This window comes from Bombus fervidus, chromosome 6 (genome assembly GCF_041682495.2).
Source record: "Bombus fervidus isolate BK054 chromosome 6, iyBomFerv1, whole genome shotgun sequence".
NCBI classification, from domain to species: Eukaryota; Metazoa; Arthropoda; class Insecta; order Hymenoptera; family Apidae; genus Bombus; species Bombus fervidus.
The window spans coordinates 9652733-9669771 of NC_091522.1; the positions used below are offsets into that span (position 1 = coordinate 9652733).

The 17039-nt window shown below is 37.1% G+C and overlaps 1 protein-coding gene across 3 annotated transcripts in view; it reads left to right on the top strand.

The window, feature by feature from the left end:
* The window catches only part of LOC139988023 (fibroblast growth factor 18), a 126168-nt gene extending 111017 nt beyond the window's left edge, over positions 1–15151 (top strand). For all 3 annotated transcript variants that reach the window (XM_072004942.1, XM_072004941.1, XM_072004943.1), the window contains exons 3-5: positions 800–932; positions 9613–9719; positions 10369–15151. In XM_072004942.1, coding sequence (XP_071861043.1) covers positions 800–932; positions 9613–9719; positions 10369–10809 — 681 coding nt within the window. In that variant the 3' untranslated portion in view covers positions 10810–15151. The remainder of the gene's footprint in view (positions 1–799; positions 933–9612; positions 9720–10368) is intronic.
* Positions 15152–17039: the final 1888 nt, after the last annotated feature.

The following is a 17039-nucleotide window of genomic DNA, read 5'->3' on the forward strand; positions in this document are numbered from 1 at the left end:
TTGCGACGTCTTTAACGTTTTCATGTTCGGTCGTCGAACTGGAAACATCCTTTGTAAATTCCTGTCTGTTATTTTATCCTTTTCAAAATATGTACTAAAAATTGATTGTCTATTTTAACGACGCTGCTGCCATTATCACTTCTTGAATAACAAGTAGCGATGCTCAATCTTGCGATAATACACCGATTTACATTCACTACCGTTTACAAGTATTTGGACAATTTCAAATTGACGCAAATACGCAACAATTATATTTCAAATATTGTAATTCTCTAGACGATTAACAAAGTTCTTTGTTTCTTTTATGACAGAAAAGAATGACGCAAAAATATTTAATAAAATGATTATTCTATAAATGATTTCTTTATTCTTTTTTAAATAATGCTGCGACAACTTCTTTGACATATCCTGTACATATAAAATAGAGATGAGGAGTATGTATGACGAAGTTGTTCTAAGAATTTAATGAACCTTCTACTTACATTTATATACATAAATATAAAAACGAAATTTATACTGTAGTAAAGTTGCTTACAATTATGTTACCAATATATGAAATAATATTCGGACATTATTTCTTAGTAAGAATTAATTATTGGTTTTTACTTCCATCGAATTGGTTAATAAAGTTTTATATTTCTAAATAGAAATGTGTGATTTCTTTTGTCGGTTCGAACGTGTAACTTCTTCATGAGTTTTCTTTATTAGGATGGATAAGAATTCCAATAACGTACTCGTTATAATTTACGATTGGTTTTGCAGAGATTTAGACCGGTACAAAATTGTTTGTCGGTTGCAGGTGGTGATGTGCGGGGCGGTGCCGGCGATGGTGCGCTCCGTGAGTCTCTATTCGACTTGCAGCAGCGGCAATGTTACCGTAACTGGCCGCACGATCAAGGCCCTGGGACGCGATGATCATAATGCCCCTTACCGTAAGTAAGATTTTAATGAATCATGCTACTTTGCCAGAAGATCAATTGTCTTACACTTTAAACATTCGACTCATTCTACGAATCTTCTTTTCATTTTATCGTGTGAGAAACGATAAATTTATTACACCTGAATAGAGTAGTGAGCATATAATTAAGAAAAGTCTTTATGCCATATTTAATTTCATTTAGTTTTTAAATCACAAATTAAACTAAATTAAGTTGAATTTGGTACAATGATTTTCTTCTATTTGATAACTTTGATTACATCGAATTTACTATATAGAAATTTTCTCTATTTACTTATTCGCTTCAAGTTGCATTTGGTATACAAATTGTTCTATTCCTTTAATTGTATTCATAAGGATATGAGTAGATACTGCGACTTTGCGTAGACACCTGCAATCTACTAGTCAATAGTTTCTTAAAACCAGACCTAAATAAATCTTTAACTTCTTATTTGTAATGTCATATCATATCGTGGAGACAATAATTTTAGCTGTTACGCTAATAGTCGATCTACATTTACGGTTTAGTAAATCAATGTGTCCATTGAAAGAATAATAATCGCAGTCGAAGCGTATCAGCAACATGTATATGCTAACTAAGATGATAAACTAGTGAAAGGCATGTAGAATTGGAAGTCTTATTCATGGATCGATCGAGTATAATAAAATTTATCGTTAACGATTGGAAACGAGAGCAGTCACGCGACACTAGCATTTAAACGGCTTTCGAATAAATTCATCGTCGCAACGTGTGCAGTCATTGTACACAGGATAGGTCGATTGGTTAATTGAATCGAATCGTACAGTCGGCTGACACGAGGCACTCGGCCGTGACGTTATCTCTTCCGATCGATAGTTCTCTAGACCAATGAGGATTCCGAACGATAGATTAATAGTAGATACTCCTTCGAAGAAATAAAAGTCTAAAGCTGGAGCAGTAAAAATCTGAATTTATAGGGATTCTTATCGATCGACCTAAGGTCAGGGCCTTATCTCGTTCGCTTTCGCTACCAAGCGCCATCGTGGGTCCCATCCGATCTCCGCTTTTATCTTTACGAACTAATAACCGAACTCGATTTCCGCGAAGTATGTTAACCTACACCAAAGGAAAAGCTACGAAACCAAGTTAAAGCAAAGCGGTCGCTTTGCCTCGTTTTGTCGCGATTGTTTCCGACTAGACGCTATCTATCTCGTCATTGGTTCTATCCAGAAGAGTTCCTTTTTATGGTTATTTATTAGGACTATCGTTGTGTCTGTACCACAGTTCATGGTCATTCCCCTAGGAATCCAGTTTAAGATATTAGTAGCAGCTAGAGAGAAAAATTTGTAGTCTTAATACCGCAACGATTCCTTACGAAGGAAATTTATCGTTCCTTGCTTATCGGAATGCATGGACGAGTAATTTCACGACTAATTATTTCAAAATCGTATCACATCGTAAATGTGTTAAGAACGAAAATAATTAATAACTTGCAGTGACGAAGAAAGTAGTTTGTTGGAATTGAATGAAACATTTTAGAACAATTTACTCGAAGCTGGTATCCAAATTATGTATTCAAATCCAGAAACAGTTGAATCCTTAATTTAGTCGCTTAGAATTTGTATATAATTGTATTATAAATTAGTTTTTCAAATCTCTTTATTTTGGTTTTATAATTCTTAGAAAAGTAGTGGAAACAAACAACTATTCGTATTATTCTATTGTTATTCTAAGCATGAGAAATAATTATGTGGATAAAATATTCCCTTACAATGAATTTACTAGATCAATTATCTTAAATGAATATTTATTCGAAAACATTTGAATACTTCCCAACTCTGCAACAGAGGCACAGTCGTAATCACCGTTGCGAATATGATTTCGCGGTATCCTGGAATTTCTAAAGGTATTCGAAGGCACGAACAAGCTGTCCGCCCTATCCGCGGCGTGAGCGCGAGGCGGCTCCTTTTCTGACTCTCAGAAACGAAGTAGGGGAGAAAAGGAAGGTCTGAAAGGAGGGAAGAAGGCTTGTGCAAACAGAGGAGCCAGTTTTCGCGCCGCACGCTGCGCCGCGTCTGCACCTCCCCGAGATCCATCACCTTCGTCCACCTCTTCCTTCTTTTTCCACCTCTTTCGTCTCCTGCTGCCACCGCTGCCGTTGCTGCCGTTGCTGCTGCACTGCCTCCACCTTTTCCTTCTGTTACTCCGTATCTCCTACCTCTCTCGGCACTTTACTCTCGACAACGAGCCTCTCCGGACCGACGATTACTCAAGCTCCATTCGTGAAATGAACCGACTCGACTCGCGCTGCACGAGAGTTTCAGACACCGTGAGAGCGACCTTGAAGCTTTGGACTTTAACTGCCGGCTAGCGGCTTCGCGAATTCCTCCTGCGTCGGCGGATACGAAAGATAATTAACCTCGCGTGGAAAATTGCTTCTTTGCATACTTGCCGCTAATTAGGTACCTCGGTTTTGAGAATATTGCATCGTTTTGTAAGTTGGATAATTATGAGGAATAGTTTATGAGTGGCTATCGCTGTCTCTGTAGCTTCCTTATTTATGACTAAACCGACGAATAAAGATCTATTTTATGTAAAAATTTTATTTCAAAATATCTGTGAAACTTGAATTAGAGTATGAAAATAGCCATCGTTAGCAAAGTACGAAAATTTTCTGAAACTAGTTTCAGTGCTTTCCAAAAAATTGATTTAAATACTGATTTAAGTAAAATAATAATGTAATTGAAGATGCGATAACGTAATTAAAGTTGCAGATAAAAAATGGCAAATTGATATGAATTTATCAGTTGATTTTATATTTCTAATACCTAGTAAGTATTTGATACGTAACATATCTGTTCAATGAACCAACAACTATATTCAAAACGATAATTACAATCAACGATAGACACTAACCATATACTGAAAACGCGTAATCTACGCGTGTCAAATATAATTCGATAATAACTATTATCGGCGTGAAGACAAATAATAATTACTAACTCGTTATTATCCGATTGAAAAGCAGAGTGACATTCCCCGATCCGTATAATAGTCGTAATTACATCGATCTCCATAACATTTTTATCACATTAAACAATCTTAATCGGCCTACGAACTCCAATTTTCTTAAATGACTAGCAGCATCTCCAACAGTTACGATATCTTTCACGAAGTGAAACTTTGAAACGAAGAAGAAATGTACGAGAATGGAAAGAGAAAATGAACTCTATTGGAAAACGAAGAAAGAGAGATAACAACCGCAGCGGCGTTCGTTCAGGTTGGAATTTAATTATTCTAGTCGTGGAGAGCTGTGATTATCGCGTCAGTCGAGCAAATCAGGGTTTCACCTGTCATAGTTTTGACCAGCACTGGGACAACCGGTATCTATATGTATTCTTCTCATTTGCGTGCCGTTGTAATCTCGTGCGTTCACGGCTGATGCTTCTGGCCGAGGAGGACGATCCCGTGTATCGGCCAATCGTGCGTTTAGGTGTTAACGACAGGAACGCTATTATACGTGCCAGGCTTATAACAAGAACCGCGGTTATAACCGCGTTTTTTCCTTCTTTTGCACTTTTTTCCTCTGCTTACGCGGTCGGTACCGGCCTGCTCGCTTTCGCGTCATATTATAGCTTTCATAACGCCGACGCCGCGAAATTGTGGCGCTGCAGTGGTTCTCAAGCAATTATTTATCTCGTGAAAAAATATCGAAATTTTTCTTAATCGATTTTCAATTTCGTCGATACCTTAGAATTTTTATATATTTTGTTTCTTTTGTATTTTGTGATTGGTTATAATGGCAGAATTTCTTTGTAACAAACGAAAGATATTTTCGATGAACGAAGATTCGGGGGTACAAGGGTTCCTATAGAAAAAAGCTATTAGTTGCGAACCTATAACGAACAGAGAATCGGTTCCTGTATCGCGAAGAGCACGTAGAAGTAATATATGGGATCCATTCTTCTTTCCTTCTGTCTCGCTCTTTCCCACTTATGCGCTGGGCCCATCCTACCAGTTATTATCGGCGGTAATCGTGCCTAAAAGCCGGTGCCCGCTTTTGATTAAAATTGGCTTTTAATTCATTTGGCAGCCTCTAATCTCGTGGCGGCTCCGATCAGAGGAAACGAGAGTAAGGGAGAAGGGGATACTTGGAGAACGGAAGACAGAGGTTCGAAGCGAAACGCAACATTTACTTGCTGCTTCTTCAACCCTCTGCCTGATCGCCTTATATGATATTATATGTATATCGGGCTTAAGATTATAAACTATCGATTGTATAGATGGTTATTTTTATAAATTTTCTTTATTATTTAAATAAATCCATTTGTTTAATGGATTATATTTTATATAATTTTATATTATTTCATTATTACCTAAATAGGAGGATTTTAATATAACACAATTGAAAACAGCCTACTAGATTCAAAGATGAAAGTTGGGGAAGTTTTATGTCAATATAATTATTAAGATAAATAATATTTTAATATTTTCAATATTTTAGTATTATAACGAGCAATGTTTCGAAACATTATTTAAAAAATTAAAAATCTTAAAATATCAATGAAAATTGATTGACTTTTGTAACATTTCTTGGAAAACAACTCTATATCTATTATATCTAGGTACGTGTATATAAAATCGTTAATAATGACCACACTTTCCCGTCTCTTTATTTCAATAAATTATCAATAATGTTATTATTAAATATTTTCACAATAATTTTTAGTTCTTCATTTCCAAATTTCATGAATAACTTCTTTAACTATACATCAGAAATAATATTCAATACGTACGAAGAAAAGAACTACTTATGATAGAATTGAACGTTCAATGCCACCCATATCTTCGCACAATTTCCTCGGAACTACGAGATATGCTTCGAGTTGCACGCGAAACTTGGTTGACAAGCTTTCAAGGAGAAGAGAGATTACTTAGCAGTTGGTTAGACAAAACATTGCAATCAGTGTGTCGGTGACGCCTGTCTCGAGTCATCGTACGTCTGGCAAGTTACTAACAAACGCATACAGTCGTCACTGTCCCGAGGAACGTTGCGCCGCGCCAGAACGATCTCACTTCCCTTATTTGATAACGATAAGCATCATATCAAAACGAACCGTCGAAGTTTCGTCGCCGATTGCTTCGACGGCGACTAGGTATCGGAAGTATAGGAGTTTGGTAATGGCTAACTGGAACGAGCAAACAGCATACACATATCGTCTCCGGAGTTAGTGGTATTAGTGTCAGGTTGTTATCGTCATACTTTTCTCCGCTGCTACCACGCAGGTACATACACATCGTGTTTCATATTGGAAAGCGGACGTCGCGGAACGGAACAGGGGGAAAAATTCTGGCGATAGTTTCAAACTTGTTTTGCCATACTTGTGACGGAACTTTATCGCTGATAATGCCCATTATATTTCCGTATTCGTCGATTTCACGGAACTATTTTTAACTGGCAGTTCGGGTAATTTCCGATTCGATAGCGGCTTAAACGATGCTTAATGTAATACATTTTCGTGAAACTTTTTATCAAGTTCGAAGAAAACAACGATATTCAGCTTTATTATGAGCCGTTGATAACATTATTTCGATATTTTTATGGCCCTGGTAACAAATTGAACAATTCAATCACCTTTAGAACGTCGGATATTAAATTTGTTCTGTTTCGCGGGTCAAGTGATATTGTTAAATAAACTGGCGTAAATGCTGTACTTTGTATCGACCGTTATTTACACAATATACGAAATATTTACTAAATGTATGTTTACTCTAATTAATATATAATTCCTATATAGATACATCTTCAAATTAATTCTAAATTTTACCAATATAATCACGATAATTTTGTTTCATTACGACCGTAACGAAATTTCAAAAAATTTCGTATAACACACATAAGATATTCATAAAAATATTTCATAGTAGACGTTCAAATGCTTTCGAGAATTACTGTATTTAAATCTTAATTGAATTATCATTCTTTGTTAATTATCACAAATATAACATATTAATGTTACCGAGACAAACTTAACTTATAAACGTTAATCACGAAGAGAAGAATTTTCGTCTACTTAGATAAGGTAAATTTAGTAGCTGAGAAAAGAACAAATTGACCCGCTGACTAAGAGGGATGTTGTCGCGATAGACGTCCGCTGAAAGGTGAATTCAATTAATTAAGAAAAGTGGCACAATTAATTGGCGCGGAGTATAGAGCACGGTAGGTTTGCCGGAGAACAGTCTCCGATTAAGTCCTCTCGTGCTTTTTCTGGTTCCTGAAGACTGGTAGGAGGCGGTGAGAGAAAACGAAATGTAAAAGGAAAACGAAGGAGGGAAAGAGAGGCGAGCTAGTAGGGAGAAAGAAGGACTTTACGAGGCAGTTCGGGGACATTCTTGATTTCGATGTTGGGAAGGCACCCGACGAGAACCACTTGAATTTAACGAGGCTCCAGCAAATGGGCCACCCTGCAGACTTACCTCCTTCCTTTTCTCTACGTATGATGCTTATACCCATTCTCATATGGCCCGCAAACAAAGAAGCCAGAAAAACTCATAATCATGACATCATATTTTATATCGTCAAGCGTCTATCAATTAAAGAAACCCCGTCTCATAACGGCAGCGAAAATTTATTATTTTTGACGTCGGGAAATTAAGCTAATGCGGGTAAATCATATGAACTTTCTTTATGTATGAACATATTTTGATTTGGGAAATATTAGACTGTAATTTAGATTTTTTATCTTTAGAGAATGATTCAAAAAAATTGATCAAACGTTTGATAACTATTAACCCCAACTAGTAACATTTTTAAAATGAAGCAACCTTTTCTAAAAATTATAAGACTCAACCTATAATTTCAACCGAGTTGGTAATAATAATTTATTATAATGGTTAACGCCGCTGCAAACAATTAATTAAGAAAAATAGACAAGATATTTCTCATATATCTTCGAATTTAACTAAATTCCTATATCGATGTCTATCATTGACTTCATCAACTTCGAATAGCGATGTGTATCTTGCTTCGTTCTTTCCATTCACTCGTTATAGAACTTTTCTTAACAATTATCAAGCATCCACTTAGTTCCTGTTTAATTCTTGTTAAAATGTTTGCGAATACAGTTTCCATCTACATTATCACTGTGAACTAAGCAAGGTGCACAACACCATTACATACATTCTTGAAAGTTGCACATCTTCTTTCAAGATGGAGACTCTCGCCTCTACTTACTACTACTAATATCTAAAAGAAGAAATAAATAAAATTAACAATTTCAAATATTAATTCTCTGCACTTTGTATACTAGTTATACTTACTATACAATCATTTCATAAGCCTGAATATTATACAAATGCCTAATAAATATTATAAATATCGAATGTACAAAATTACTACTTCTGCCTTACAAAATATCTTCATCTTTTCAAAAATACTCTCATGTGGTCGATTCGTATAAATTTCTTCAAATTATCGTATTACATTCCACAAATATGAAGATAACGACAAGAACTCAGGCAATTATTATTTTTTCAATTCATGGAACACCTTATTCTAGAAACTTTGTTATACCTAACAATAGCATAGCATACTGTAAAAAAAAGGTCCTGGGGAATATATCAGGTAGTGAAATCTCTCTGAAGGTGCACAAATAAAATAATCCCGTTACTAGCACGATATTCGTGGTACAGCCGTTTCACAAGCACTCTGTTCTTCCAAATGGTAAGCTCGAAAGCGTCGGTTGTGCACCTGTAAGCCAGCCCTTTTTTTCTTTTCTTTGGTTATCCGGAACAAAGGACGCCTACTTCTCGGGTCGGCAGAATTTCGTAATAGCTGGTGCGAAAGAAAAAGGGAGACACGCCGTTGCAGCAAGCATAGCGCAACGTGCACGGTTCGGGGTCGAGGCACGACAGGACCCGCTAAGTGGCAAAGTACACACCGGTCGGTCTGTGCCTCCTTCATTAGCACCAACTAGCCTCGGCGGCAAGCTTAGCCAACCTTTTCTTCCTTTCTCAGTGCCGAAGAGTGCCTGGAAGAGGGTCTCTGAGCATCGATGTAGGTACAACTCGCGCTATAAACCTCGACGAGGTCTCTTCTCGGAAATATGCCAGCTCGCATACCGAACGCACAAAACGGTTTACCTCCTGTATCCTGCGGTTTGTCCCCGATAACTAATGCCTTCGCCTGATTTTATAAACTCCATTAGTTTTCCTTAGGTTACTCGTTTACCTCTTCAACGCGACGTCGTTCACGAGATTAGCGCGAGATAGTTTTAACTGAATCTTTTGGAAATTCATAATTCGTTAATAAGCTACTGTTTTATTTTATATTTAAGATGTGCAGATATTGAATTGCGGAGATGAGTAGTTTAACACTAGAACTGCCAACGAACAATGATATGAAAAGTATATAGAAGTATATAGAAAGAAGCTTTTATTTATACATTTTAAGGAAAATTATTTGAATCTTTGAAAGTATACGGTTGTAAATCTATAGTTTCCAAATGAATAGTTAGTTATCTCGTGATTTTGAAGTGTTTCTAGGAATTTGTAAAACGAATTACATTATATGTAATTCATGCTCATCGATCGAAAATTTATATTAACTTATTAATTCATAGTAATATTCATCAGTTTGTATTGTGCAATTTATTCAGTTTGATAATTGAATTTGTCTTTGTGTTTAATGTTACAGAAAAACTTACGACTCAGTCCGAGGACTTCAGTAGGAAGTTGTACATCTTCGCGGAGAAAAGCCAGCGATACATTTGCTTCAACAAGCGATGGAAACCCATCGGCCTGGTAATTACTTGCCTACCAATTAGTAGACATATTTCATCAACGTGAAAGAGCGAGTAAATTTATAGGCATTAGTAAATGCACCGGATTGTACGGTTCGGACGTTTATATTCATCGCTTATATTATCGCTTTACCAGTGGCTACCTAGAAAACATCTTCGCTAAAAGTGTAATTTGCAAGTGAAAATATGAATGATTTCAGTCATTAATATATTGCTGGTAGTTAGAATACAACGGTTTTTGCCCTTATTATCTTATAAGATTATTAACAAAGTATATTTATAACAAGACTCCATAACTCTGTTCGTTTTAGAACAAAATTTTAACGAGTGCTCGATTAAATGAATTCCTCCCCACTAAATTTAAAATAAGTAAACATCTATTATATGAATTTCAATCGTACACGTGAACTGTTTCTCTTCTCTCTGATAAATTGAAATAAATGAAATTCCAGTATAGATTATCATTCAGAAGTAGCTAAATACTTGCCTATTTTCTTGCAACATATATATACCTGAACCACAAGAATACTTTACTTATTGCAAACATAATATATTCATAAATGACATGTAAAAGTGTCCAAATATATTCGCAAGCCTGTGTATGGCGTCAGAAATACAAGTATGAAAAGACTCTATTATTTTGTTTCTAGCCTAAGAAGCAAAAGGGTCCCATGTGTCAGTTCTACGAGGACTACAACGGCTCGTATCTGACATACAGAAGCGTCGTAGATAGCTCGCGGTATCTGGGCTTTAATAAGTTTGGCAAACCGATGAAGAACCACCGTGGTCGACAGGAGTGCTTCAATTTCATCAAGTACAATCCTCACGCCGACATCGATCACCACAACAGCTTGGTGAACGCGGACATGGGCGGAATGGACCCACGGGATCCTTACGTGGTATCGAGGAAGCCGTCGCCCGTGATGAGGGCCACGAAGAACTCCCTGTTGCAGGCCGACAGTACGAGGGAGATCGTTCATACGACGCATCGTTATCGACACCCGAATCGAAGTTGGAAGCGTCCCGGCGAGAAGGTCTCCGCACCGCGAAGACGGCTCGAGAGTCCTCTCTTCGAGGCCAACAAGTATTGAGCCGCGCACTGGCTCGCCGATCAAGACTGCCTCATTTACACCTGTGAGAACCTGAGATCAGACTGCCAAATACGCTGGTGGAACGTACGGTCGAGATTTCAGGAACCCACTACGCGGCACCACGTGAAACGCGGCTCGAAGCACGCGCCTCGATTGATCGCAACGAACAAAGCTAAGCTCGCCTCGTGTGTCTCCTGCTCGCTTGCGTACAACAATTTGTCGACCAACCGCAATTTCGCTGCACAAAAGAGACGAGCAACAACGAAAAATTGTTCGCAAGACACGAGCGTACCAACTTGCAGGATGACAGTCTTGTTGGCTAGAGCTTTCGTTATGCGTCGTTAAATTCCATTTCACACTTGCCCCGACTGAATCCTTTCAGGCAAGTATGCACGATATCATAATTTCTCTCCCCTTTCGTTCCATCGCTAAATTTTTGATACGATTAGTTGGCAGTCGTCGGCCAACGACGTACTGTTTCTTTCATTTTCATCGATTATCGATCGTTCTCGTTGTCTCGTTTAATAATCCAAAATTCCGCGTACGAAACTATACGAGAAGTAGCTAAAGTTTCGAAGAAAAATTAAAAAAAAAAAAAAGAAAAAAGAAAAAAAATGCGAATTCGTCGGAAAGTCTAGGATCAGTCGATTTAGCGATGGATGAATATGTTGCGCGCGATCGGCCTAAATCGTTGCGCAATCGGATAGCTACCGTGCTTCAAGCGCTGTCACAAACCGCAATAGATGCGCGGAGAGATGCATGAACAGCATACGTCTATGGAATTATTTTCTTCGGTATAAATTTCGAACTTAAACGATTCTACGATCTCGTGATTACACGTCGAGTGTACGTAGGTTGGATTTAATAAAAGACGATCGGGTTTAATCGAAAATAAATCGAAAGTGAATCGCGTTGATTAGCCGTAACGTTTCTCTCGATGTCGATCGTCGGAATTTAATGGAACGATAATTATACTTTCGGATCGCGTGTTTATTCGTGACGATGGAATTTGTCCAGGAAGGAAATATTTCCGGTATAGAGACGCGCTGAAAAGGTGTAACTCTCTGGCGTGCTCGCGCAGTAGAGCTCACGCTGCGCAAGACTCTCTCGCTCGCTGTGCTAATTACGCCGCCTAATGTAGCGTGCGTGCGTGCATGCGTGCCTGCCTGCCTGCGTGTATGAATAATGTGTGCGTGCGTGCGTGCTCGCGACGTACACGCAGTTCTCACCGTCGCGTTAATGTCGAAGCTCGCGTTGCGGTCGTTTTCGAATCGCTACTTTATCAACGGCTGCTCCATTCACCTGACCGTTTTTTACCTTTTATTCTAAACGATATTATTTATACAAAAGAAAAATATAAAAAAAGCAGAAGATATACACGCGTGCGTGAAAGTCGACTACTCGGAACGCACACACATACACACAAACGAACAGAGAGACTTTCTTAAACAGAGAATCGGTATACAGTAATTTCAGGAGAGCAATATACGCGATAGTGTATATATATTTTTCGTAAACTCTATTCAGAAAACAGTCGTTGGACAACGTAATGGACAAATAATAACAGGATCTCTGAGTATTTTATACATGTATTTGAAATAATGAATATGATTATTACTTTCGATGTGATTTTCATCGCGTCGAACGGGTGTAATTCATACAGAAAATCTATTTTCTGATAGGAATGAGAGTGAAATAATTACTGAGAGTATCGGCTTAAACTGCGTGTTCGTGTACGAGCTTAAATATTTGTGTGCATTTTGGCGTGCGTACGTATTTGCCTCTGAACGCGTGTGATTGCGTGTAATATATTATATGATCGTTAATGAAGTTAATCCTTAGGACGCTATTGCAGACTGTATTACTAGGTTAGGTACACGAGTATATGATGCGGTGGCGACTCGACGAAAAGAATCAAAGGGTAGCGTTCCTCGGCCTCGTGAGAATTCTTTCCGTGTAGCTTTACCTCCTGTGTGCTTTTCTAAATCGGTGACAACCGCTCGTATACACCGTAATTTAAAGTACGAAATAAAGTCGCATGGAGCCATCCCTGATTCATTCGTTTTCGCAGATTCGCCACGTGAGGAGCGTCTGCCCCTTTTTTCCCAAAAAGAACTCGCTCCCTAGGTAGCTTATTTATTGAAATCATGTTTAGATACTACGAAAACCAAACCGCCCGAGAACACCTTTTCCTCGTATATGTACGGAAATGTGCGCTGCTCTCTTTTATTTTACTTATCGCCAATTTCATGGCTTTTTCGTTTTTTTTCATTATCGCTCATGAATTTTCGTACGAAGTCATCATTTTATTCATTCCTCTTTTTCTTCTTGGAGAACGCGTTTTAATACTTCAAGATAAATTAATCGAAATCGGTTTATTTGTTATTGTATAATATGTAGAATATTATCTTTTGTTTAGCGGACGTGTGACGTTTCAATGCAATTTCTTTTTTATTTGACGTAAATAATTATGGAAACGATATTTCTATTCATATTCACGATATTTTAAGTAATCATATTCGATATCATTCTCATTGTTGTACTTATTTTCTTCTCACCTTCTATCTTTACGTTATCAGTCTTAAATCCGAAAATACTCAATACCTGATTAGTTAATTTCATTTTCGTACGAGTGGCAGTGCGTAGAGGCCCTATTTCCACCCCTAATGGTGTTTGTACGTGTCGCTAAAAAGAAAAAAAAAAGTAGACAGCAAATTGTTCGTAGAAATGCCACGCTCCGTTTGATGAATTGAAAATGTAACTGAAAATAAACACGTGAAATTACTTTATCAGTTGCGTTTTCTCTCATGCCTTTCTTATCGATCAAGTTTATTGCGCCATTAATTTTATTGTATTGTATTTCGAAGCAACGAAAATATGGTAACAATAAAATTAGGAAAATGCTATTTCTACATCGTTTTGTTTCACAGTTTCATCTATCGGTGCGTGGCGCGTGCAAGCTAAGTACGATAAAATTTCGCGCGCGAAACAGAATAAAAAAATGCCAGCTGTTGACCATTAAGGAAGAAAGAAAAAAAAATAAATATTGTATTGTAATATGATATTGTAACTCCACCAGTAAAAATTAACCTACTCGTTTTGTATGTGTAAGCGTAGCGTCACGTAACACTGCGTCGAGAATCGCGGCGATGTTTGCAGCAATTAGAAGCGGTACTAAAAGAACGGATATTTACGCGTGAAAATTTCTTCTATTCCTGTTCTATTACATCGAACAGCAAGCAAAGAATCGACGAACATTGCGGGAAAGCGCGTAACGATTCTCGACGAGCGTACTTCCTTAGAATCATCAGTTTGCTCGATGTCAAGTCACTTGGCATTTAGTTTTTATATTACGAAACTTCACACATTTTTTCTACGATCATATTTCGATATTTCGGGGCGACACGAGTATCTAGTTGCGTTTAGCATTTTAAGAAGCAATTTAAGAAAAGAAAACAAGTAGTATTTTTAACGACGCGAAAATAGCACAAAAGAACATTCGTCGAGTTTCCTGTCGTTGACGCGTGCCTTGACCTCGAGCACCGAAGCGACCTATCAATCCCTCCTTTGTTTCTTTTTTTTTTTTTTTTTTACTTTCTCACAATCTACAAACGCGAACGGCAAAAAAGGATATAAAGAAACGAATGAAACACGAGAGATGAATCTGACTACCCTATAGATAGATAGTATATATAATGAATAAAGAAAAAAAAAGGTAAAGTATAAATATATATATGGAAGATGATGTGTATGTAAGATATTTAATACTGATTTGTCTTAAGCACACCGCGATGATCGATTGCGATGAAACGATGATAATAATTATTACGATGATTGTTGTATAACGAACGACGACGACGATGATGATGATAATGTTATTCTACATTGTAATTCGCGTTGTAATATAGAGACCCACCTGTTACCCACTAAAATCGATGTGTCGATGTATCCCGGACGTGCTTCGCTCGTACACGCGTCGAGGGAAATCGGAAATTGCGTTTCCATGGGCGGTGGACGTTGGACATCGGCCAATAAGTCACGAACTCAGATTTTTCTATGAGAAAGACCGAACAAGGCCATTATCTGGTCGATGTCCAACGACCTCCGGCATCTGAGCTAAACGAAATCGTTTTCGAACCGTTTACGATTCTCAGTATTAATCGTATCGAGAATGCTGGTTCCGTTGTAAAGCAGCTCGTTACTACGAGTGCAGCACGCCTGGAGCAACTAGCAATAATATAACATTCCAACTTAAATCGCGTACGTACTGCGAATTCTAATAATGTGTGCCGCCGTACGAGAGAGAAAAAAACACTGTCAAATACACGCTCATACACTGCTACATACTTGTGGTATTTATTTCAGTTATACCTCATCCTTCGTTACTATTCATAATAGAACTATGCGTTACTATTACGTAAACGTATTACGCTTAGCCATAAATCAATTAAACAATAATAAAAGAGATAGAAAAATTTATATACATTTTATTAGGTTTTTAAGCTTTTTTGTTACCTTTCTAAATATTATTTCTAAAATAAAATGCGTTAAATGTTAGTTCGAATATATTTTATATCTATATTATTTAGAATATGCTGTCTTTTTTTTTACTTATATTGTATGGAATTTATTAATACTTTACTCTTTTTTAACATATTAATAATTATAACAATTGATTACTCATAGTACAGTTTAGAACAAGAAAATGCTATTTTCATTTAGTCAGTATCAATATAAACATTTAAACAAAGTTGCACATACAGTGCAAGCAGAAATGATTAGTAGTAATAGTAATTACTCATACGAGATTGAACGAAGCAGTGTTAAAGGAGCGGCTGTTAAACCAGTCGATAGTGATAAAGTCGTTATCGTTTGATTTATGTCAACGAGTTATGCAAAGTGAATAAATTTATTACAAAATAATTTCTGCCAAAGATTTATTCTCCGGTAATTTAATACTGGTAATTAAGCAACCCTTCAGTCTTAAACGTCTGTATAAAGAAAGGAAAAATAAATGATTTATAACCGTTTATATGGTAACGAGTTGTGAAATATAAACTGAATACGCGAGCAATCTACGATTGGAAGGGAATATTAAGCCTAAACAAGCATTCATCAAAACTTCAATAAATATAGAGTAATTCTGCAAACATTTCTATATAGAAATTCAGTTCATCTAGTATTTCAATTTCGATATATGATAATTAACGTTGCCATTTGAAGAGGTTTTTCCGTTCGTTTGTAAAAAATAATTTCTTTAAAAGACTGATCATATGTTGTATAAGAGTTCCCTTATTTATACAATAAATTGCGTGTATAGTATATGAGATACTTTTAATAATTTCTATCATATATAAGTATTATCTGCAAATAAAAATCGTATAGTTACTTGAGCAACATCTTAAAAATCACTTTGCTCTATACAAATATGTATAAACACACTTGAAGTAAACGTGGATTACATAAAATATTTTATTTTGGCGTTATTTAATGTCCATTAGCAAAATGCATTTGAATGTTAGGTCCCCTATTTGAGCATTGATTTTTTACTATCGAGATATGAAAACGTTCGGCTATTTAAAATTCAATGGAAATAATATCGTAATTAAACAGCGACCGGCTTTTATGAATATTATACAATTCATGGAAGATTTCATTGAATATTTTAGTCTCTTCCTGAGAATGGATTTACCAGGGTCCAGAAGTACTTGTATGTTCGTCGATGCGCAAATCCGCTCAAATCACTCGAGGCCGAAAGCCAAAATCAAACAACTCGTGGCGATCAGATCGGATCGGGACCATTGGATTCTCTGTTTACTGCGATGGTTCTGAAGGTATTACGTTCTTCTATACACAAAGAAGGGCGGAAGGTGTAGATACAAGACTCACTCCCGCTGCCACTCCAACTCCGACCGTTGATTTCCTTGGAACTAGACTCTGAAGGGCTTCTTAAATAATGTCCAAAAATCCTCTTGGCTGTATACCTCCCCCTTTTTCTCCCTACCACGGGGATATCGAAGGAGAGAGATCGAAATACGAAGAATTGGTAGTACAAAAACGAGACGGAGAATAACCAAAAAAAAAAAAAAAACGAGTGGGTCCCCCAATTTCGATCCCTCGTAACAGCTCGTTGACACCCCCTTTCTTACACAGACCGGCCGACTCGAATAAGCACCCCTTCCAACTTCCTTCTTAACGCTCTCGAGTGTTTGATCTAGAAATCACGCGTC